We start from the raw sequence: 23,403 nt of genomic DNA on the forward strand, positions 1-23,403 counted from the left end.
GGTCCCCTTTAAGAACAGCCTGGCCCAGCCCAGCCCAATAATCACACGTAATGATAAGGAATACTACAATATTTATTTTATAATCCCGTATGCCTATTTAGGTTACACAGTAATCAGTGAGCAGTGTAAACCGAGCGAATAAGATTATTAAAATTAAAAAAACGACATTTAATCATTGCACCCCTCCAGAATACATTATTTTTTGGATAGAGATCTGTGTCCAGTAGCAGCCGATACACTATGGGGGAAATGTAATGACATTTGCAAAATGCAAAACTTTGCGAATAAAAATTTGCATGTCACAATGTAATATTCTTCGTTAGGCATTGTGAACCTTGCACCTAACACCTGCTGATTGTGAGATTTTATTACATACACTGTGCACTATCGCAAAGTAAAACATTCTCAATTGATATCCTACTGTCACATGAGGGGCAAAGTGTTCGCAAAGACAACATTTTTCATTTTGCGAACATTTATTCACACAGAACAAATAGTGAACAATTTTTGCATTAGCGACCGATATCACATTCCACATTTGACTCTTGTTCTTAAACAAGGTAAGTATGGGTGGGATCATATGCCTGATAGCTATAGGAAGGATTAAATGCCCGGTGGGTAAGGTCAGGATAACATACCCTGCTAGCTATGGGTGGGATCATAATGACTGGTAAATGTGGGCAGAGCAGTCCTTTGTCAACTAATCCCATATCATTAGGGTGATAGCGATCCAGTGATTTTCTGTTGCCATTTAGTACGAAGAGGAATTATGATTAAAAAAAAGGATTTGGGACTGGATCAATATTACCCCATTGACATGGAGTTGCCATCGCTGTCTGTGCTTGAATAAAGTCAATGCTGTTTTTAAAGGGATACTGTCATGGGAAAAAAAAAAATTCAAAATGAATCAGTTAATAGTGCTGCTCCAGCAGAATTCTGCACTGAAATCCATTTCTCAAACGAGCAAACAGATTTTTTTATATTCAATTTTGAAATCTGACATGGGACTAGACATATTGTCAATCTCGCAGCTGCCCCAAGTCAGGGCTCTTACACGCAGGAGTAGATGCAGTCAATTATAGTGAAGGGGGCTGTACTCACACAGACGCGTGTAAGCGTCAAACGCAGGTTGGGACGCAGCATGTTGCATTTTACCTGTGTTCGGCACTTACACGCTTGAAATAGAGAATTCACACAGTGCAGCAGTTTATCAGGTGGCATTAGAAGCCTATAAAACCTCACAAGCTTTTTATCTCCTTGGTATTCACAAGCGAAACTGTGTTTAATATGTGCTGTTTATTTGACCAGCAGAACCCTCAGAGCCATAAAAAAAGAGTTTCACCTTCCTCTCTCTGCTTTACCTTCCTCCTTCTGAAGGCAGGAACTTTGTTATGATTTGTTTCAGCCAATCCCGACGCACCTGAAGTCAAACTCACAGCATCTATCTTGTCCAGCCAATCAGAGCAGCAGTCTAATGTACAGAATTCTTATCATATCTCCCCCAGTCATAATTCCTTTTTGTTTTGTTTTTTTCTTCCTGTGTAAATTGAAATTGCAGCCACTGAAGGTATAAATGAACAATAAAATCCACTGTGTACAATAAAATCCACCGTGTTGTCCTGACACCTATAATCATTAACCCCTTCAAAGCCCGAAACATTTGTCACAAACCCTTTTTTTACCCTTTCAATGTAAACTGTGGAACACAAACTAGGATGTCATAATTATTAAATTCAGTATTTAGGGCTAAAATCAAAATTCAGGATTCAGAGAAATCCCAGCCCCAGTGATTCCATGAACCACCCCAAACCCAGAGTAACCACATACGTAGCACAACCTCTGACTGACATGCTGCCCCCGTAGGCATTTACAGACTGGACGACAAGCTGTCAATCTATAACGCTGGGAGAGAAGGAGTGGCAGATCCAGTTACGAGACTCCTTGGCTATTGCTGTCTTGTTTATTTTTCATTGTTCTGCTGACTAATTGCAGCCAAAAGCCCATATTTAAATAGAAAGTACACTTTCTCTTTCTGCTAGGAAACCAAACACATGTATCCATCGCTTATTGCAGACATGCCAACTAAAAGAATTTTTCATGATTAAAACTTATTTGACCCCCCTTATCTGGTCCCCAGCAGTATTGGACAGAGCTGGACCCACAAACAGGAGCATGGTGAGGGTGGAACAGGGCAGGACCAAAATTCTCCCGAAAAACAAGGCCCACCGGGTTCACGTCTCTGTTATTGTGGCATAATACAGAGCTGAGATTCTTTCCATTTGTCCTACGGCACAATAACAATTTTATCAGGCAATGGCTTTAACACTATTATGATATCACTTGTTTCATTGTAAGGGATAATACAATAGATCAAAATATACATAGCATAAAAACTGGAAGAATTTCCACTTTCCTTTAGCTTACAAATAATTGTATAATTTAAAAATATATATCTTTCAATTATGTGCTTGAGACTTTGAGGCCAGTCAAAACTTGTTTAATCGGTAAGGGCTCTTACACACGGCCGTTCCGACCTGCGCTCCCCTGCGTTCCGTTTTTTGGCGTTCAGCCGCAGGGGAGCGCAGGAATAGACGCAAGTCATTATTTGAAATGGGGCTGTACTCACTCAGGCGCGTGTAGGCGCCGAACGCAGGTTCAGACCCAACATGCTGCATTTTTCCTGCGTTCCGCGCCTACACGCGCCTGAGTGAGTACAGCCCCATTTCAAATAATGACTTGCGTCTATTCCTGCACTCCCCTGCGGCTGAACGCCAAAAAACGGAACGCAGGGGAGCGCAGGTCGGAACGGCCGTGTGTAAGAGCCCTTAGAGAGGTAGGTAAGGTTGTCACCCCTTTAAAACCGAACACATATGGAATCCACAGCCTGCATGGCTAATTAGCAATTCATTTAGATGCATGCTGCATGGCTCTACTTAAGGGCTCTTACACACGGGAGGTTGTTGGTGAATGCCACTGCTTTCCGCTTTCTTCCGTTCAGCCGCAGGGGAGCGCAGGAGTAAATGCACTCAATTATTGTCAATGGGGCTGTACTCACACTTAAGGAAGCAGATGCCGTGGTTGCAGGAGGGCCTGGACCTGGTCTACTTCCTCTATAGGCCATCATAAACTGGAAACATTTGCGCACCAGCTACAAATTCTCAGTGTGAGGGAGGGGAGCAGTAAGTGTGTGAGGCATGGCGCCTCCGATGGTTTTTTGCGGGGGGCAGCACAATTTAATTATGCTGCTGAATATTCCCTTAAATTGTGTTCCCATATGCTGGTTCCATTTCATGGGATTGCAGGAGTTAACTGGCCAAAATCTTCTCTATGGGGACTGTACCTACTGAATGCCCTGTGTTTGGGCCTCTGTGTGTGCTGTTGGGGCCTCTGTGTACCTGAAATGCCAGGGCCTATTTTGATTCTCAGTCCAGACCTGCTAAGGTCCACATTATTCTAGCAACCAGGTAGCGTTTTGAATGAGAGACTGGAAGATGAATAGAATATGGCCTTAATGGAAAGATAGCTACTGGGGCCAGTGACACCCATTTCAAATTTGGAAAGCTACAGAAGAAGAAGGCAAATAATTGCAAAACTATAGAAAAAAATAAAAAATGAAGACCAATTGAAAGGGTGCTAAAAATGGTCCATAGTAATGGTCCATTTATAAAGGTAAACTAAACTATTAAGTCAAATCATTGGCATGCTACAAGCAAGTATGTGTGACTTTAACTGCGCAAGTGTAAGAGCACTAGTATGTGAATGAGAAAGGAGGATGCCATTTGCATACTGAAATGTCGGATGTACAAACATCTTAAACATTTTGATGTTTCAACAGATAACAATGATTAATTGATTATCCTACCCTACCCATTTGCCAATCATTACGCACAGTGCACAATGACGTGTAATGGATTGTTATCTGCTTAGGTAAAAGTGTCCCCTTACGACATGTCCTTTCATTTATTTCCCCAAATGGTAGATATGCTTATTAATTGCCAATTAGTCTTTCAGCAAGCAGATTTATTGTGTCTAGTTTGACAGGGTTGAAGGGGCAAACAACCTGCTGTCAACTGGACATCTCTTGTCTACACACTCAGTTAACTGACCTGTTTTTCCTGATTTTTCTTTTTCCTAGGGCTCTTACTCACGAGCGTTTTTACCTGCGCTCCCCTGCGTTTCGTTTTTCAGCGTTCAGCCGCAGGGAGCGCAGGAATAGACGCATTTCATTTTTTCAAATGGGGCTGTACTCACACAGGCGCATGTAGGCGCCGAACGCAGGTTGAGACGCAACATGCTGCATTTTTCCTGCGTTCGGCGCCTACATGCGCCTGTGTGAGTACAGCCCCATTTGAAAAAATGCGTCTATTCCTGCGCTCCCCTGCGGCTGAACGACGAAAAACGGAACGCAGGGGAGCGCAGGTAAAAACGCTCGTGAGTAAGAGCCCTAGAAAAAAGAAAAATCAGGAAAAACAGGTCAGTTAACTGAGTGTGGAGGCAAGAGATGTCCAGTTGACGGCAGGTTGTTTGCCCCTTCAACCCTGTCAAACTAGACACAATAAATCTGCTTGCTGAAAGACTAATTGGCAATTAATAAGCATATCTACCCATCAAAGAATGCATTCGGTAGCTTGTATTTAGATTAAGAGCCATTTAGGTAAGCAGTATGCAGATTTAATGTGTCCAGTTTTAAACTGACAATCCCTAAAATACTGCAGCATGATGTTGTAGTTCATGGGTCAAACAGAAGCACTGCCGTTTGGTTGTCAGCAAGTTTATCGTTAATGTATGGCCCTGTCAAATGACAGCAAAGATCCTGAGCTCTAATTTTTAATGTTTGACTTAAAGGGGAACGATTGTGAAAATGAAAATTTTATATAAGCTTCAGCACACTGAAATAAGACGTTTTTAAATACAATCAAAATTCTGTACCGTTTCTGAAATAATCAAGTTTATCTTCACTATCTCTCTCTCAGCATTAGTTTCTCTTCATGCAGCAGTTGGGTGTCAGATATTCATAGACAGTTAGATCCAAAATATCTTATAGGGGGGCTCCTTTTGCCTAGAAGATGTATTAGAACTCACTCTATTAAAATCATAAGAAATCCAGTCTCTCTACATGCAGAATTTGTGCAAAACGCAGGTATCTTATTAGATTTTGTTTGTGTTGGAATCAGTTAGTTGAGTGAGCTCTAAGGGCTCTTGCACACTGCGTTTTTTTGGTGCACTCCCCTGCGTTCTGCTTTCTTCCATTCAGCCGCAGGGGAGTGCAGGAGTAGACGCACTCAATTATTGTCAATGGGGGGGTACTCAGACGCATGTAAGCTCCAAACGCAGGTGGGACGCAGCATGTTGCATTCCACCTGCGTTTGGTGCTTACATGCGTCTGACTACAGCCCCATTGACAATAATTCAGTGCGTCTACTCCTGCACTCCCCTGCAAATGAACAAAAGAAAGAGGAACCCAGGGAAGTGCACCAAAAAACGCCCATATGCAAGAGCCATAATAAATCTGCTAGAAAAGGAAGCCCCCCCTATAAGATATATTGGATCTTACTTTCAATGAATATCTGAAACCCAACTGCTGCATTAAAGGAACAGTAACACCAAAAACTGAAAGTGTTTTAAAGTAATGAAAATATCATGTCGTGTTGCCCTGCACTGGTAAAACTGGTGTGTTTGCTTCAGAAACACTATTATAGTTCATACAAACAAGCTGCTGAGTAGCAATGGCCGAAATTGAAAAACGGCTATATGTCACAGGTTAAATAATGGATAACAGATAACACCATTATGTTCTACAGAGCTTATCTGCTGTGTAACTTGAGCCATTTCTCCTTTGAATGGCTGCCCCCATTGCTACACAGCAGCTTATTTATATAAACAATAGTAGTGTTTCTGAAGCAAACACAGCAGTTTTACTAGTGCAGAGCAACACTGCAGTATATTTTTATTACTTTAAAACAATTTCATTTTTTGATGTTACTGGTCCTTTAAGAGAGAGTGAAGAGAAACAGATGCTGAGAGAGAAATAGTGAATTATTTCCGAAACAATGCAGAATGTTTCATTGATTGTAGCTAGAAAGTTTCTTATTTCAGTGTGATTAAGCTTATATTAAATTTTAATTTACACGATAGTTCCCCTTTAATGAAGGTTAATATTTTTAAACATCCATCCCCCCTGGAGCTGTTATAGGCTGACTCAGTATATTCCTTTCTTTCATATCCCTGAGTGTCTAATGTGTTTCCCTATAGAGGTTGTTTCTTGGGTGGAGAATGCAAGGTGCTGGGTGTGGCTCTAATAACCCCTATACAAGTTTGCACCTGCAAGGGGGGGGGGGGTATGACTGGTTCCCTCCCAACCCTGTGAGAAAGTGAGTCAGTCCTAGACTGGAGTTACCCCCGCAGGAGCTCTCTGGCAGTCAGGCAGTTGTGTTCCCTGTCTTTAATGCAAATATTTTACGATGTACTGATAGAAAAGAAACTTAGCGAGTGAGGAGACATCAATGCATAAAGAGTCTGAGAATAACCGGAGGTGGTTATACAGTGGTGTCAATGCACAAGAGTAAAGCAGGTGGATCTTTCCTGATTTGGCAGCCTACACTCTGAGCAGAATTGGGCTGATCCGATCATTTGGCCCCTAGTCCAACAAACAGATTATAATTAGTGCCAAGCCTGTTTGGAGAGAATTGCATCAACACGCCCAACTGGATTTTTTTTACCCTGCCCCATAGATATTGGGCTAATTTCAGGTCAGAAAGGAGGGTTTGTCAGGGCCGGAACTAGGGGTAGGCAGAGTAGGCACGTGCCTAGGGCGCAAAGCTGAGGGGGGCGCCAGGCACGTACCTGCTCTGTCACCTACCCTGTGTCCGAGGTTAACTTTCACGAAATTTGCGCCTCTGCGCATACGTGCACACCATTTCGCGCATGCACGCACACCATTTCGCGCATGCGCACTGTAGCGAAGCTTTGAGCATGCGCACTGGAGTGTATTTTCGCGCATGCGCAGTTTCACAGGCACTGAGCTGGCGCGGTGGCCCGCCACGTTGCCTAGGGCGCCTGGCCGGGTTGGCCCGACTCTGGGGTTTATACACACATAAACTGCAAACTTGGTCTGAAAGGGGACAATATCTTAAGGGTCAGGGCACACAGGCAGATTTGGGGAGATTAGTCACCTGGCGACAAATCTCCTCTTTTTCGGGGCGACTAATCTCCCCATATTGCCTCACCTGCTTTCCCGTTGGCTAAAATATAAATTCCAACAGGGAGATGGGACGCTAGGCAACTAATCTCCCCGAATCTGCCTGTGTGCCCTGACTCTAAAGGGTTTCTGTCATGACTTTTATTGTTTACATTGCAAATAATTCACTCTAACATATAAAATGTCATTCCTGATCCTGAACTAACAAGTATATATTTTTGTAGTTGTAATATTGGTGTGAATGCAGCCATCTCGTGTCATTTTACCTGCTTTCAGAAAGAGCCAGTGCTGCACTATGGAACTGCTTTTTGACAGGCTATTGTTTCTCCTACTCAATGAAACTGAATGGGGTCAGAGTAGGACATGGGATTTTACGATTGAGTGCTGTTCTTATATTATCTACCAGGCAGCTATAATCTGGTTACCTTCCCATTGTTCTGTTAATGGTCTGCTGAGGGGGAAGAAAGGGGGTGATACCACTCCAACTTGCAGTAAAGAGTGAGGCTAGGGCCACACGGCGCGATTTTGCCGCGATTCTGCGCTGGGCGAGTTGCGAGTTACGAGTCGCTGCGGTTTTTAAGCCGAAATAGCTTTGTTAACTTTGGCGCTGGCGTCAATGCAAATCGCGGCGAAATCGCTGCGCTAATTCACACGCGGCGATTCTTTTTCTACTGTCGCCCGGAAACGCCCAGCGAGGCAACTTCGGGCGACAATAGAAAACGAATCGCCGCGTGTGAATTAGCGCAGCGATTTCGCCGCGATTTGCATTGACGCCAGCGCCAAAGTTAACAAAGCTATTTCGGCTTAAAAACCGCAGCGACTCGCAACTCGCAACTCGCCCAGCGCAGAATCGCGGCAAAATCGCGCCGTGTGGCCCTAGCCTGACTGAAGTTTATCAGAGCATGACTGGGGGCACCTGAGAAACTGACAATATGTCTAGCCCTATGTCAGATTTCAAAATTAAATAAAAAAAATAAGTTTTGCTCTTTTAAAAAAAAAAATGAATTTCAGTGCAGAAGTCTGCTGGAGCAGCACTATTAACTGATGCATTCTGAATTTTTTTTTCCCATGGCAGTATCCCTTTAAATCTGCCTGTGTATGGCCAGATTTAAGCTGCACTAATATACTCTATAAGACCAAAGGTATATGATCCTGTCTGTCCAATATCTCATCCTGAAACCAAGGGTATTTATTTGAAGATTGTCCTACATTTGCTGCAATAACAGCCCCTACTCTTTTAGGAAGGCTTTCCGATAGATTTTGGAACAGTGTCGGGGGTTTGGTTGGCTTGAGGTCATGGCTCACTGTAGGCCAGTTAGGATATTCCACTCGCATTTTAGTAACCCCAATCTGCACAGACCTTGTTTTGTTCAAGGGGGCTCTATTCTGCTGATGAGGAGAGACATGACAAAAGAGAAATACCAGTGCTCTACCACCTATATATTCATTAAACAAAAATAATTTGTGAATAAAAAATGTTAAAATTCATGAAACAAACATGGGAAAATGAAGAACTGGTGCCAGAATGCCCCAGCCTTGGTGTTTAAAGCCGAGCATAACATAGATGGTCTGGATACTTCAGACCTGGACCTCACTTTATCAGATATTCAAAATGAGACACACAATAATAGGATGGCACCACCATCCTATTTCTGTGTGTTTGAGACAAACTGTCACCATACTGCCATATTGTTTCTATAAAGTAGGAAGCAAAGAATATTTTACACTGTATCATTAAGGTTTGCTTACACTTGAATCAGGAGCCAAAGTCCAAACTATGAAGAAGTGGCCCAACCATTATTCCCTCTCTGCAAAACCTTCCTTTTGTCAGATTGCCTGATAATGGAGTGTGATTCATCACTCTAGTGTAGAGAATGCATGACTTCTGTCCCAGCGTCCAATGGCGGCAACCTATATACCACTCCAGCAGGAGCGTGGCGTGATGCATAGGATGTTGGGTCTGGGTTGTTTGTGGTTGCTCACCCATGGAAACCCATCTCATTAAGCTCCCGATGAAGGTTTTTGTGCTGACATAGTTTCCAATTTTGAACACAACATTTTAATTGAAAACATACAAATGGTATGTACTACCTGCTTCAGTGCTTGGTGCTCCCTGTGGACTTGGGTGGCCCAACACTCCACAACTGAACAGTTGTAGTCCTAGATCTTCCCAGTTCACAATGATTTCACTTACATTTGATAGAGGTGGCTCAACCAGGCTAGAAGCTTGTTGAATAGATTTGCTGGAAAGGTGGAATCCTGTGATTATATCAAAATGAAAGTCACTGAGCACTTTACTAAGACCCAGTCTACTGCCAATGTTTGTTGCTGGAGATTACATGGCTATGTGCTTAAGTCAATAATGGGTGTGGCTTGTCCAGATACTTTTGGCCATATTGTATAAGCAGTGCAATACCACAAAGAATTTATAGGAATGGAGTAAACCTTTCTTTGGAGTTATAACCCTAAGCAATATTAGAATATTGCTTATAAAAGTCTTGTTGCAGTTGACTGGTCAGCGTTAATTACTGATTGGTTGCCAATTTGCACACAGGGCAGGATAGATTTGTTTAAGTGGCTACTCTACATCTTTAGGGCTCATAACCCTGTTTTTTTTTTTGTGCTTCAATTTAAGGTGTTTCAAAGCATTGCATTGCTGTTAGGCATTGAGTCAATTCAAGTAATAGTGCATAGTGCATTGTAATCCGATGGTTCCCAAACTTTGGGCCTGGAGTAGTAGCTGGTGTGGTTAACTTGGAAGTCAGTTACAGGTAGATTTTAGAATGTTGTTCATTTGCTTTTATAGATACTCTTGGAAGCTTATTATGTGAGGGACTTGGGAAGTATAAATATTGTTGGAACTGTGGTAAAGCAATGTTTTAAATATATTTACCCTTGTTGTGAACTATGGGATGCCTTTGAAGGGGGGGGGGGGTCTTGAATCAACAATGTCCTAAAACCACGTCCTTAGAGTATGCATAATCACGCATCTCCTTAGGCCCATAGTGTTTTCTGCTGTTGTCCTGCTGGTCCAGTTTCATCCTGGAAGCCAGTGCGGATAATCTGCAAAGTTGGAAATCCAGTACTATACCTGCTGTACTTAATTGCACTTAACTTTAGTTGTGGCAGCACAACGTTACCCTGCTTTGGTTAGTGTACTATAAAAGCAAATATCTGATTGGGTATCTTATGGGTTTTTGTGCTTGGACAGATTTGTTAAACATTTATACCTGAACCAGATTGTGATGAGGAAGTGGATCTCATTGTTCTAGTACTGAGAAACACATCTCACGCATTCTGAATGTCAGACTTGCTAGGCTTCTTTGCTCGAGGCCCTATAACTACACCCTCTCCATGGCATCTGTACTGTATTATTTGGTTGCAGTACTCAAACCTTATTTAAGCGTTTGTATGCTACAAAGCTGATTGTTGGAAGAGTTAACACTGCGCAGGGCGGAGGTGCATGAACAGGTTTAGTGACATCACGGGATGATATCGTTTCCATTCTCTGTGTTAGATACATTTTGGGATGTTACAACTAGACTTCTTACAGGCAAAGACACTCAGTGGAGTAGGCAATGCGCAGCGCCGTGATTCCCACCGGGCAGCCTCAGGTATTTACTGCAATATGTTAATGAAGTCATTTTCTGAAAACAACAGGGTTTGTTTGATAGGCCTCATGCTGGATTTCGGTTGACAAGCTTTGTGGTGTTTTACATTGTAGAGAGAATTAGGTTCTTTTGCACTATTATTTTAGGCAACAGGGAAATAGGGTAAGGATAGTGTTTAAAGAGACATTCTGTTGGTGTGCAGTAGGAAAATTTATAGGAGAGTGGTTGTGTAAATCAGGTTCTTTAGAATACAGATAAACTGCAGGTTTGCATTAGGGTTGCTTTTTTGGATAGAAGTAAGGCAGACAAGGTCCATTAGAAGAGAGATGTAGTGCAGGTTTGAAAAAGAGTTGTTAATAGGAGAGAAGTTGGCCAGGCGAGATCCATTAAAAGAGATATGTACTGCAGGTTTGTAGGGGAGTTGCTTATAGGAGAGAAGTTGGGAAGATCAGATCCATTAGAAGAAATGTGTACTGCAGGTTTGTAGGAGAGTTGCTTATAGAAGAGAAGTTGGCCAGACAAGATCCATTAAAAGAGAGATGTGCTGCAGGTTTGTAGGAGAGTTGATTATAGGAGAGAAGTTGGCCAGACAAGACCTATTAGAAGAGAGATGCACTGCAGGTTTGAAGGAGAGTTGCTTATAGGAGAGAAGTTGGCCAGACAAGACCCATTAGAAGCGAGATGTGCTGCAGGTTTGTAGGAGAGTTACTTATAGGAGAAAAGTTGGCCAGACGATCCTTTAGAAGAGAGATGTACTGCAGGTTTGAAGGGTAGTTGCTTATAGGAGAGAAGTTGGCCAGACAAGATCCATTAGTAGAAAGATGCACTGCAGGTTTGTAGGGGAGTTGCTTATAGGAGAGAATTTGCCCAGACAAGATCCATTAGAAGAGAGATGTACTGCAGGTTTGTATGAGGGTTACTTATAGGAGAGAAGTTGGCCAGACAAGATCCTTTAGAAGAGAGATATTCTGCAGGTTTGCAGGAGAGTTGCTTCTAGGAGAGAAGTTGGTCAGAAGAGCTCCATTAGAAGAGAGATGTAATGCAGGTTTGTAGGAGAGTTGCTTATAGGAGAGAAGTTGGCCAGACAAGACCTATTAGAAGAGAAATGTACTGCAGGTTTGTAGGAGAGTTGCTTATAGGAGAGAAGTCCTGCAGATGTGCAGGAGAGTTGCTTATAGGAGAGAAGTTGGCCAAACAAGCTCCATTGGAAGAGAGATGTAATGGTACTGTAATGGTACTTGTAGGATAGTGGTTGGGCAGACATGTTGTAGACGACAAGATGTTCTGCAGTTCACAAGTAGAAGACAAATGTCAATGTTTTGAAAAGTGGCTGTACATGTTAGTAGAAATTGAGGGGGAGAGATGCTCTGTGGGTCACTAGTATGAAAATTGCTCTTTTACATACTTTTCTCATTGGTAGGCGTCATTGCAAAAATCAGAAGTAGATAAAGTGGAGATGTTCTGCACATCACTTATGTAGTAGAAGATATGTTCTGCAAGTCAGTAATAGGGGAGTTACTCTCAGATATTAGCACATTAGCCTACAGCAGATGACTGTAACAAATCTGATTCCCCTGGTGGTACAGTGGCGCGGACGGGACGCCCGCCGCCATTGGCGGGGATGCCCACCACGCCATCGGCGGGGACGCCTGCCACACAGCTCCTCTTCGGGCGACATGTCTGTTTCTTAGGGTGTCCGCATCTCGTTTCTAAAATGGACGCGCTGGCGTGATGACGCTGGCGCGCAATGACGTGCAATGGCGCAAAAATCAAAACAGTATAAAAGGATCATTCGGGCTTCAAGACCTTGCCCTTTATAGGATCTTGTTCCTAGTGCTTCTGTGCTATAGAGCTTCTGATTAATCTGTGTTTTGATTCCTGTTGTGACCCCTGCCTGGCTATTTGAATATCCTGACTTCTGAATCCTGACCCTTGCCTGATTAGCGACTTCGATTCTGCTTAACCCTTCTGATTGACTTCCTGGTTTGACCCTTGCCTGCCTGACTACGTTTATTCTCTGCCTGCCCCAGCCCGCCTGATCTGACTACTCTATTACCTAACGCCTTGTACCATGACCTTATGCCCCTCTGCCTGTCTAGAACCCCATACCTTGCGCCTGTCATTTTAAGACCTGGTGGCATCTGGGTAGCTGAGGGCTCCTCCCGAGGCCCCAGGCGGCTGCTACAGACAGAAGCACGAGCCGAGACCAGGGTGCTTGGCATTGGTTCTAGATTTAGGGTGCCAAACGTTACATTATAACGGGCCATGGATGAAGAAGTTTACGCCGATGCTGCCGCTCCTTCCACTACTGACGCACTTCTTACCACTCTGCTACAGTGCTTGGAAGATCACGAGCGGAAGCAAGACTACCTAATGCAAGGCTTCCATAATCTCACTCGCCGTCCAGTAGTCTCTCCTCCTGTGGCCATTCCAGTGGGTTCTTCTGCCGTAATGGGTAATGTACACAAACTCCATGAAGCCAAAATCTCTTTCCCCGAGAAATTTAGTGGGGATAGAACCAAATTTTATGTATTCATGCAAATTATACCTCAGCTTTTTCCCACAATTTTTCGCTACTGGCGAGAAAAAGTGAGGTTTGTAATGACCCTGTTACAGGGTGACCTCCAAATTTGGGCCCTAAGATTACCCTCCACTGACCCTGCCCGCTTTTCCCTAGAAACCTTCTTTAACACCGTGGCGATACTCTACAATGACCCGGATCATGCATCATCTGCCGATTCTGCGATTCGTAAATTACGCCAGGGAAAACGGGATGGGGAGGTGTATTGCACTGAGTTCCGCCAGTGGGCAGTAGAAACTGGTTGGAACGACATGGCTCTTCGTAGCCAGTTCCGGATAGGGCACTCAGATCCTGTCAAAGACAGTCTAGTAAACTATCCTCTATCTACTAACTTGGATGATCTCATGTCTCTTGCCATCCAAGTAGATAGAAGACAGAGGGAGAGAAGGGGTGAGATGGGTACTTCCTTTCATTTTGGTGTTACCAATGTCAAGTCTTTCTTTCTGAATGTGGTTACCAATGTTAAACCTCCTAATCCCTCCATGCAACTGGGCACATCCCACATGACTCCTGAGGAAAAGGCTCGCAGGCGATCTTTGGGTCTATGCAGTTACTGTGGGGAAAAGGGTCATTTTCTAAATCAATGTCCTAAGAGGCCGGGAAACTTCCAAGCCTAAATAGAGAAGGGGAGCTCCATTTGGGTCAAGAAGTTTCCTCTCCCCATTCTTCCTCTAGGATTATGTTACCGGTTAAGTTAACCTGGCCTACTGGCTCTGTTAAGGTTTCCGCTTTTGTGGATTCTGGGGCGGAAGGGAATTTTATGGATGCTGCCTTCGCAGTAAGGTTTAATATTCCTTTAACCTCTTTAAATCCCCCTATGAGAATTTTAGCGGTTGACAAAAAACAAGCGAAGAGGTTTCATCAGACCCTCTAGTTCCCCTGCTGGTGCGGGTTTCTTTTTTTGTTGGTAAAAAAGATGGTGGTCTTCGTCCTTGTATAGACTACAGAGATCTTAATAAGATCACCATAAAAAAACCTTACCCCCTTCCTCTGATTTCCGAATTATTTGATCAGGTTAAAAATGCCAATATTTATTCCAAGCTTGATCTTGGAGGTGCATATAACCTCATCCGTATCAGGGAAGGGGACGAGTGGAAAAAGGCCTTTAACACCAGGGACGGCCACTACGAATATCTGGTAATGCCATTTGGTCTTTGTAAAACCTCCACAGTGTTCCAGGAATTTGTCAATGACATCTTCCGGGACCTGCTGGGGTCATTCGTAGTGGTCTATCTTGACGATTTTCTAATTTTTTCTTCTAACTTGAGTGACCATCAAAAGCATGTCAGGGAAGTGTTACTCAGGTTAAGGAGGAATAATCTTTTTTTCTAACCTTGAGAAATGCACCTTTGAGGTTTCTTCTGTTCAATTTTTGGGGTTCAATATCTCCAGTAAGGGTCTAGAAATGGATCCTGGGAAGGTTAAGGCTGTACTGGACTGGGCCCAGCCTCTTTCTTTGCATGCAACCCAAAGGTTCCTAGGTTTCGCCAATTACTATCGTCAATTTATAAAAAAACTTCTCCCTGATTGTGGCTTCCATCACGGATCTAACTAAAAAAGGTGCAGATACAAGTATGTGGTCCCCCGAGGCTATTCAAGCCTTTGAATTTCTCAAAAAAAAATTTGTTTCTGCCCCCATTCTTCGTCACCCTGACACCACTCTTCCTTTCATTGTAGAGGTAGATGCCTCAGAAGTTGGGGCAGGGGCAGTCCTTTCTCAAAGGCATCCAATAACCAACAAGGTGCACATGTGTGCATTCTTCTCTAAGAAATTTTCGCCTGCTGAGGCTAATTATAACATTGGGAATAGAGAACTGTTGGCTGTCAAATGGGCCTTTGAGGAATGGTGACACCTGTTGGAGGGGGCTAAACATATGATAACAGTCTTTACTGACTACAAAAATCTATTGTACATTGAGTCTGCCAAGCGGTTGAATCTTAGGCAGACCAGATGGGCTTTGTTTTTTACCCGGTTTAATTTTTCCCTCACATACAGGCCTGGTTCCAAAAACACCAAGGCAGATGCACTCTCTAGGAGTTTTGAATCTAATCCATCTGAACCTAGTGAGTGTATTCCCATCATTCTCTTATCCTCAGTTCAATCATCTGCTCCTGTAGACACTCCCTCCAGGAGGTTATTTGTACCTGAGGACTTTAGGGAACAGGTTTTAAGTGAGGATCATAATTCAAAAATGGAGGGACATCCTGGCATCTCTAAGACTGTCCCTTTTGTCTCACAATGTATGGTGGCCTTCCTTTAGCAAGATGTTAACATTTTTGGCCAGCATCTCAGGTCCGTCAACAGTTTTTTCCTCCCCCAGTGTTGGTAGAAGGTCAGCCTGAGTTTGTAGTCCAAGAACGCCTTGATTCTCGCCTTGTGCGATGTAAGTTGCAATATCTAGTTAAATGGAAGGGCTACGGTCCTGAGGAGAATTCTTGGGTTCCAGTTTGGGACATTAGGGCTGATCATCTCAGGAAACAATTTCACCTAAAGTTTCCTGAGAGACCTGGGGGTCCAGTGGCCCCCCTCGAGGGGGGTAATGTAACAAATCTGACTCACCCTGGTGGTCCAGTGGTGCGGAGTGGACGCCTGCCACGCTGCTCCTCTTCGGCCAACATGTCTATTTCTTAGGGCGCGCACGCCCGCATCTCGTTTCAAAAATAGACGCAGACGCGCTGGCGTAATGACGCTGGCGCGCAATGACGTGCAATGGCACGAAAATCGAAACAGTATAAATGGATCATTTGGGCTTCAAGACCTTGCCCGTTATAGGATCTTGTTCCTGGTGCTTCTGTGCTATTGAGCTTCTGATTAATCTGTGTTTTGATTCCTGTTGTGACCCCTGCCTGGCTATTTGACTATCCTGACTTCTGAATCCTGACCCTTGCCTGACTAGCGACTTCGATTCTGCTTAACCCTTCTGATTGACTCATTGGTTTGACCCTTGCCTGACTACGTTTATTCTCTGCCTGCCCCGACCCAGCCTGATCTGACTACTCTATTGCCTAACGCCTTGTACCACGACCTTCTGCCCAAAGAGTTTGCTTACAGTTGTGCCCCTCTGCCTGTCTATTACCCCTCACTTTGCACCTGTCGTTTTAAGATCTGGCGGCATCTGAGTAGCTGAGGGCTCCTCCGAGGCCAAAGGCAGCTGCTACAGGCAGAAGCACAAGCCGAGACCAGGGTGCTTGGCATTGATTTAGGGTGCCAACCGTTACAATAACCTCGGCTGTACTGCAAGACACAGATGTTTACAGAAGAGATGCTAAGCAGGACACAGGGCAGATCATTTGTGCAGGAATAAGTAAAGATGCTGTGCATGTCAGTAGTAGGAACACAAGCCAGCTTAGTTTTAGTATGGACACTGTCAAAGAGAAATAATATATTTATTATTGCAAGTTCAGTAGTAGAAATGTAATAAGCAGTTTAGCGCAAGTAAGTAGTGGGACACATGTTCTGTAGGCCACTACTAGGATACATGTTCTGCATGCTGGTAATAAGAGACATGTTCTGCAGGTCAGTAGTAGAAGAAGACATATTCTGCAGCTCACTACTAGGAGACACGTTCTGCAGGCCACTTATAGGAGACATTATAGAAGTGACTAATAGGACGCATGTCCTGCAGGCTACCAATAGGTGACATGTTTACCTGTCGGTAGTAGGAGAGAGAGAGAGAGAGAGAGAGAGAGAGATTCAGCAGGTTTATTAGTTCTGCAGAGAGGTTCTCTGCAGGGCATTAGAGCGATAGAGATTCTACCCTGCAGGTCAGTAGTAGGACACATGCTCTGCAGGCCACTAATAGGACACATGTTTTGCAGGTCAGTAGTAGGAGGCATGTTCTGCAGGCTACTCATGGGAGACGTTGTACAGGTCACTAGTAAATAACATGTCCTGCAGACCAGTAGTAGGAAACAGATTCTGTGGGTGAGTAGTAGGAGGCATGTGTGTACATAGAAAACTCATAAATCATATCAGAAACAGGAGACAGTCACAATGCTCTGTTTGTCACTAATGCATATTCCGTAAATCAGTAGTAGAAGGGAGGCTCCAGTATTGGGTGTGCTTGCCAAACAACAGGTTAGAATAAGTATTGCAGACAGGTGTTTACAAGAAGCCATAACTATAGATTTTTGTATCTGTCCTGCTTGATATGCCCCATATACATATAGATGCTGGCTGCTGGGCTGTACATGTATGGGATCTGTTATCTGGAAAGATTATCTCCCATAGACTCCATTTTAGCTATATGAAAAATGATTTCCTTTTTCTCTGTAATAATAAAACACTACCTTGTACTTGATCCAAACTAAAATATAATTAATCCTTATTGGAAGCAAACCCAGCCTATTTAATGTTTACATGATTTTCTAGTAGACTTAAGGTATGAAGATCCAAATTACAGAAAGATCCATTATCTGGAAACCATAGGTCCTGAGGATTCTGCATAACAGGTCCCATACCTACAGTTGATATAAATTCTGTTTGTTGTGACTATCTGGGTCTATGAATACCTACCTATACTACAATGATTCAACAATGACTTTGGCTCACAGATCAATGGAACCACAATTAAACTCACTGTTTACTGAACAAGATAGCAGGGTGGCATACATTTTTCAGTATATACTACATTTCTTTGTTTGAACTCCCCCTAGCTGTAGCACTGGAGAATTGAAATCTTTATAGGTTAGTATTAGTGTAGTGGAGAAATGTCCTGAAATGTTAAGGTAGCAGAAATATGTAATAGCAAGTTTATTAGTTCTGTGGGAGCAGGGTTAAGCAAGGAATTAGAAGGAGAGAGATTCTGCCCTGAATGCCAGTATTAGGATGCATGCTCTGTAGGTCACTAGTAGGAGACATACTGTAAGTCATTAGTAGGAGACATTGTACAGGCCACTAGTAGGAAGCATTCTGCAGGCCACTAGTAGAAAACATACTGCAGGCCACTAGTAGAATACATTCTGGACATTCTGCAGGCCAGTAGTAGGAGACATCCTAGACATTATGCAGGCTAGTAGTAGGAGGCATTCTGCAGGCCAGTAGTAGAAGACATCTTGGACATTGTGCATGGCATTAGTAGGAGATATTCTAAAGGACATTAGTAGAAAACATGTTCTGTACGTCACTAGTAGGTGACACATTGTCTGCGACATTGTACAAGCCAGTAATAGGAAGCAATCTGCAGGCCAGTAGTAGGAGACATCCTGGACATTATGCAGGCTAGTAGCAGGAGGCATTCTGCAGGTCATTAGTAGGAGACATTCTAAAGGGCATTAGGTGAGAAAATTGCAGGCCAAGAGTGGCTAATTAACTAACATAGTCTCTGAAGTGCAGGTGCAGTTCTCATTAGTAGGGATGTCGCGGACTGTTCGCCCGCGAACATCGACTGTTCGCGTCCGCCGAATGTTTGCGAACGTCGCGCGACGTTCGCCAATTTGGGTTCGCCTTAGCTGGCGCTTATTTTTGCCATTTCTCCCCCAGACCAGCAGATACATGGCAGCCAATCAGGAAGCTCTCCCTCCTGGACCACCCCCACACTCCCTGGACCACTCCCCTTCCATATAAAAAACTGAAGCCCTGCAGCGTTTTTTCATTCTGCCTGTGTGTGCTTGGAAGAGCTAGTGTAGGGCAGGGTCGGACTGGGGGGCCCGGGGCCCACCGGGACTCCAGTCCAGGGCCCCCCTAATGACCCCCGTCCCCCTGCTGCAACGCGTCGTCCTTCAGTGTGCACACTGCAGTGTGCACACGATGGCCCCCTCTGTGTGCGCACCGCTCTCCGTCTTCACGCATGCGCGCACGGCGCTGCGTCTGCATGCATGCGCGCACGGCGCTGCGTCTGCACGCATGCGCACACTGCGCATCCACGAAGATACTTATTTTTTTTTTTTCAAAAAACAAGCATCGGGGGAGGGGGCCTGGCCCGGCGGGGGCCCACGAGGGTCAGGGCCCACCGGGTTTTTTCCCGGTGTCCCGCCGGGCCAGTCCGACACTGGTGTAGGGAGAGAGCTGTTTAGTGATTTGAGGGACAGTTGATAGTAACTTTGCTGGCTAGTAATCTACTTGATACTGCTCTGTATTGTAGGGACAGAACTCTGCAGGGATTTGAGGGACAGTGAGTTTAGGTTAGTTAGCTTTGCTGACTAGTAATCTACCTTCTACTGCAGTGCTCTGTATGTAGCTGCTGTGGGCACTGATCTCTTCTGATCTCATCTGCTGACTGCTGCCTGTAACCCAATAGTCCTTGTAAGGACTGCTTTTATTTTCTTTTTTGTTTTTTTTACTTTGCTACTGTAAGAGCCCAGTTCTATTAGTCTAGCTGTGTTGGGGAGTGGGACTGGTGTGCTGCTCCTCCTAGTAGTTCACCACCACCAGCACCAACCAGAGTCAAAATTGTTACAAAGTATCTTATTTGCACCTGTTAGCTGTTCTGAGCTCTCTGCCAAAAGCTAATTAAGTTAGAAACTGGGTTTTTTCTGGCTGTTCAGTGCAGAGAAAAGAGGGACTTTCCAGTACAAAAGAGGGACAGGGGGTTGAGTGGTCAAAAGAGGGACAGTTGGGAGGTATGCAAGTCCCACCTAGCTGTGTGAGCTTTTTCACATTCTGTCTAAATAATAACAATAATAATTCCGTGTCCGTAAACATCACCTGAGTGATGTTTTTACAGCAGCAATAATATATTCCGTATCCACTACTGTATACGTTGCCCTTGCAGGCATTGTTTGCCCAGTCTTTAACCAAGTGCCACCTAGCTGTGTGAGCTTTTTCACATTCCGTGTCCAGAAACATCACCTGAGTGACGTAGTGTGATTTCTGCCCTTTACAGCACAAAACGCAGCGCTGTGTCAACAATGTATTTTTCCGATACATTTTTGCCCTTGATCCCCCTCTGGCATGCCACTGTCCAGGTCGTTGCACCCTTTAAACAACTTTAAAATCATTTTTCTGGCCAGAAATGTCTTTTCTAGCTTTTAAAATTCGCCTTCCCATTGAAGTCTATGGGGTTCGCGACGTTCGCGAACCGTTCGCATTTTTGACGCAAGTTCGCGAATATGTTCGCGAACTTTTTTTCCGACGTTCGCTACATCCCTACTCATTAGCAACCAATCAGCAGTTCATAATAATAAAACTGTACTTCTCATAAAATTAATCCTTAGTGGTGGCAATATAATTGTATGGGGTTTGTTTATTGTTTAAATGATTTTTAGCAGACTTGAAGTATGGAAGATCCAAATTATAGAAAGACCCCTTATGCAGAAAACCCCAGTTCCTAAGCATTCTGGAGAACATTTTCATGCCAAAATCTGCCCTAACAGGCTGATCCCATCCATGTGAGTACATACTCAAGATGGAGTCGCAGGAGCAAACGCTGAGTGTGCCGTTGGCCCTAAACTAAGGCATATGCCTGAACTAGATTAAGAAGTATTAAAATAGTGTTAAAAAACATATTTATCTATACCTGTGGATATGTCATGAGTTTCATCAGTTATTAAGTGGTTTTAAACATTTAAAGGGAAGTGGATGGCGCAACAGTTTTTGTAGGTTCTTACAAAAAGAATCCCCAGTGTCGCTCTATCCTTATACACAGTGCAAGCTGTAGCCCTGGAAAAATTTAATTGCAGTGCATGATGCTGCCATTTAGGCCATTTATAAATATTCCCTTCCAGTGCAACATTGCCTAAGGGTAAGGACACACGAGGAGATTCAGGGAGATTTTGTCGCCTGGCTACTAATCTCCTTGTCTTTTGAGCAACTATCTCCCTGAACTGCCTCAGCGTTTTTCCCCATAGGCTACAATGAAAAGTTGCCTGCGCTAATGCACACACGGTGATGCGTTTTCAATAGTTGCCCAAAGTTGCCTCAGTGAGGCAATTTCAGGCAACTATTGAAAACGCATCGCCCTGTGTGCATTAGCGCAGGCAACTTTTCATTGTAGCCTATGGGGAAAAACGCTGAGGCAGTTCAGGGAGATAGTTGCTCAAAAGACAAGGAGATTAGTAGCCAGGCGACAAAATCTCCCTGAATCTCCTCATGTGTCCTTACCCTAAAGGCCTTTGGTAGGTTAGAGTATCAAACAAAAAGCCAAGCATTTGGAAGCCCCAGCCCATGATCACAAATGCTTTCAGTGGTGCAATGGCTCTGACTTGTAGCATTGCAGATCATGAAAGCTGGACAGTCCACTGTGAGTTCCAACAAATATAAATTAATTTGTATAGGGCATGTTCACAAAGGCAGACGATAGGAACAATGACCATAAAAATGACAGCAGGGATCTATTGTATTCTATAACAAAAGGAAGGGAGAACAAAGCAATGGAAACAGCACAAAGCTGTACTGCTTTGGAATACACATGAGTGGCAGTGGAGCAAGTATCAGGTCAGTAGGGCATACAATAAAACCAGTTTGTTGTACCCATTCAATACCTTTTTTGGCTGCCCGACTCTCAGCCTCACTGGCCACAAAACCTCTCAAATGACTAAAGCTGGCTATACACGTTCAGATTTTATTCCTTGTACGCCGAATGCTCGGATAGTGATAGTTTGTTTTAATGCAACAATCTAAAACGGACCAAACAGACTTAAATTGTAGGATTAAAGTAGGAAAAACAACAAATCAGACAACATTCCGGCCATTAATTGCAAAGACTCTCCAGACTTTCTTGTTATTTTATGTTACTGAGGTGGAGATGGCTACTCCATTGGTCTGTGGAAGAGTCTGACTTACTAAAGCTACTGGTGGATCACTGAGGAATAATTTCCAGTTTTAGTTGGGATGATCCAATCATTTGGGCCAACGATCAGATCCTAATGGGAAGCCCAATGATATTTTCAAGCCTTTTTGATAGATATCTGGTTGACTGAAAGGCACCATATAAAGGTCCATACACCTAGTCTGGAGGGGCAGAGTCAGCGGTTTTACCTTTATGCGGTGCAAGGATAACGGCAAAGGAGTATGTTGGTATATTGCTCTGTAGTACTAAGAAAAGAGGTTTATAGTATTTATAGTATGTAAGATGAGTCTGAACTGCACTACCAATTACCTTGACCAAGGTAGGGCTATACATTCTTTGTAGTGCTTCCTTTTATTTACAGAGAATTATTATGTTAACCTTAGCTGAGGCAAGCAATATTGCAGCTCCTACTTCAACGTTTCAGTGCAATGTGCAGAGCAGGTAGATCCTATACTATGCCCTCACGTGTTACATACATAGAACAAGACAACTATTTACAAATAAGGCATATTTTTTGAACTGGGCTCTAGAATGTGCATTTTAAGAAACATTTAGCTCACTACATGCACAAAGTTGCAGTGATGTCGACAGATATTCTGAGAGAATCTGCAATTGGTTTTCTTTTTTGGTTTTTGAGCTATTGGGCCTTTTGTTTTGCCTCTCCCTGGTGGTAATACTATCCAGATGTGGGGATCATGGACCTTGGCAACCAGAAAGCAGATTAATCCTAGATTATCACTTATCCTTCTGTTCAGATATGTTCCTATTCATCTTCCAGTCTGCATTATAAACAACTGCTTGGTTGCTAGGTTATGTAATAGATATTAAAGGAGAACTAAACCCACTTAGCCAACTTAGGACCCTTGCATAGGGCACCCTTTCAAACCACCGCAACCTTACACCCAAAATGCTAACCCTGAAAAACACGTGACTTTAGGTCACACGTTTATGGAAGTTGCAAGCAGGGTCAGACTGGGTCTGCAGGACACCCCGCCCACCCAGACCCAATCCCCACTTCCCTCTGCTGTTGCTCTCCCATGCCCACCCTGATCACAGCAATAGTAAGTGTAAAATGCACCCATGGGGAATGGGCTGGCGGTGGGTTAGGGCCCGGGGGGATTGGGGGCCCCTGGGGTAACAGTACTGGTGGGCCTTGCACATAGGGTTACCAGTAAAAATGGCCTGTAAAAATGATGGTTGATCCAAATGTTAATAATAGGGAAAAAAAGATAAGGAAGGATGGTATTTTTCCAGAAAAGGTGGCAACCCTACTTGCACACCCTG

General features: G+C 43.8%; 1 protein-coding gene across 1 annotated transcript in view; it reads left to right on the forward strand.

The window, feature by feature from the left end:
• Positions 1 to 10,718: 10,718 nt before the first annotated feature.
• Positions 10,719 to 23,403, forward strand: part of pkp3.L (plakophilin 3 L homeolog) — a 61,927-nt gene continuing 49,242 nt past the window's right edge. Inside the window, exon 1 of the mRNA XM_041589327.1 lies at positions 10,719 to 10,812. Within this exon, the coding sequence (XP_041445261.1) occupies positions 10,777 to 10,812 (36 nt within the window). The 5' untranslated portion in view covers positions 10,719 to 10,776. The remainder of the gene's footprint in view (positions 10,813 to 23,403) is intronic.

This window comes from Xenopus laevis, chromosome 4L (assembly GCF_017654675.1).
Source record: "Xenopus laevis strain J_2021 chromosome 4L, Xenopus_laevis_v10.1, whole genome shotgun sequence".
Lineage (NCBI taxonomy): Eukaryota > Metazoa > Chordata > Amphibia > Anura > Pipidae > Xenopus > Xenopus laevis.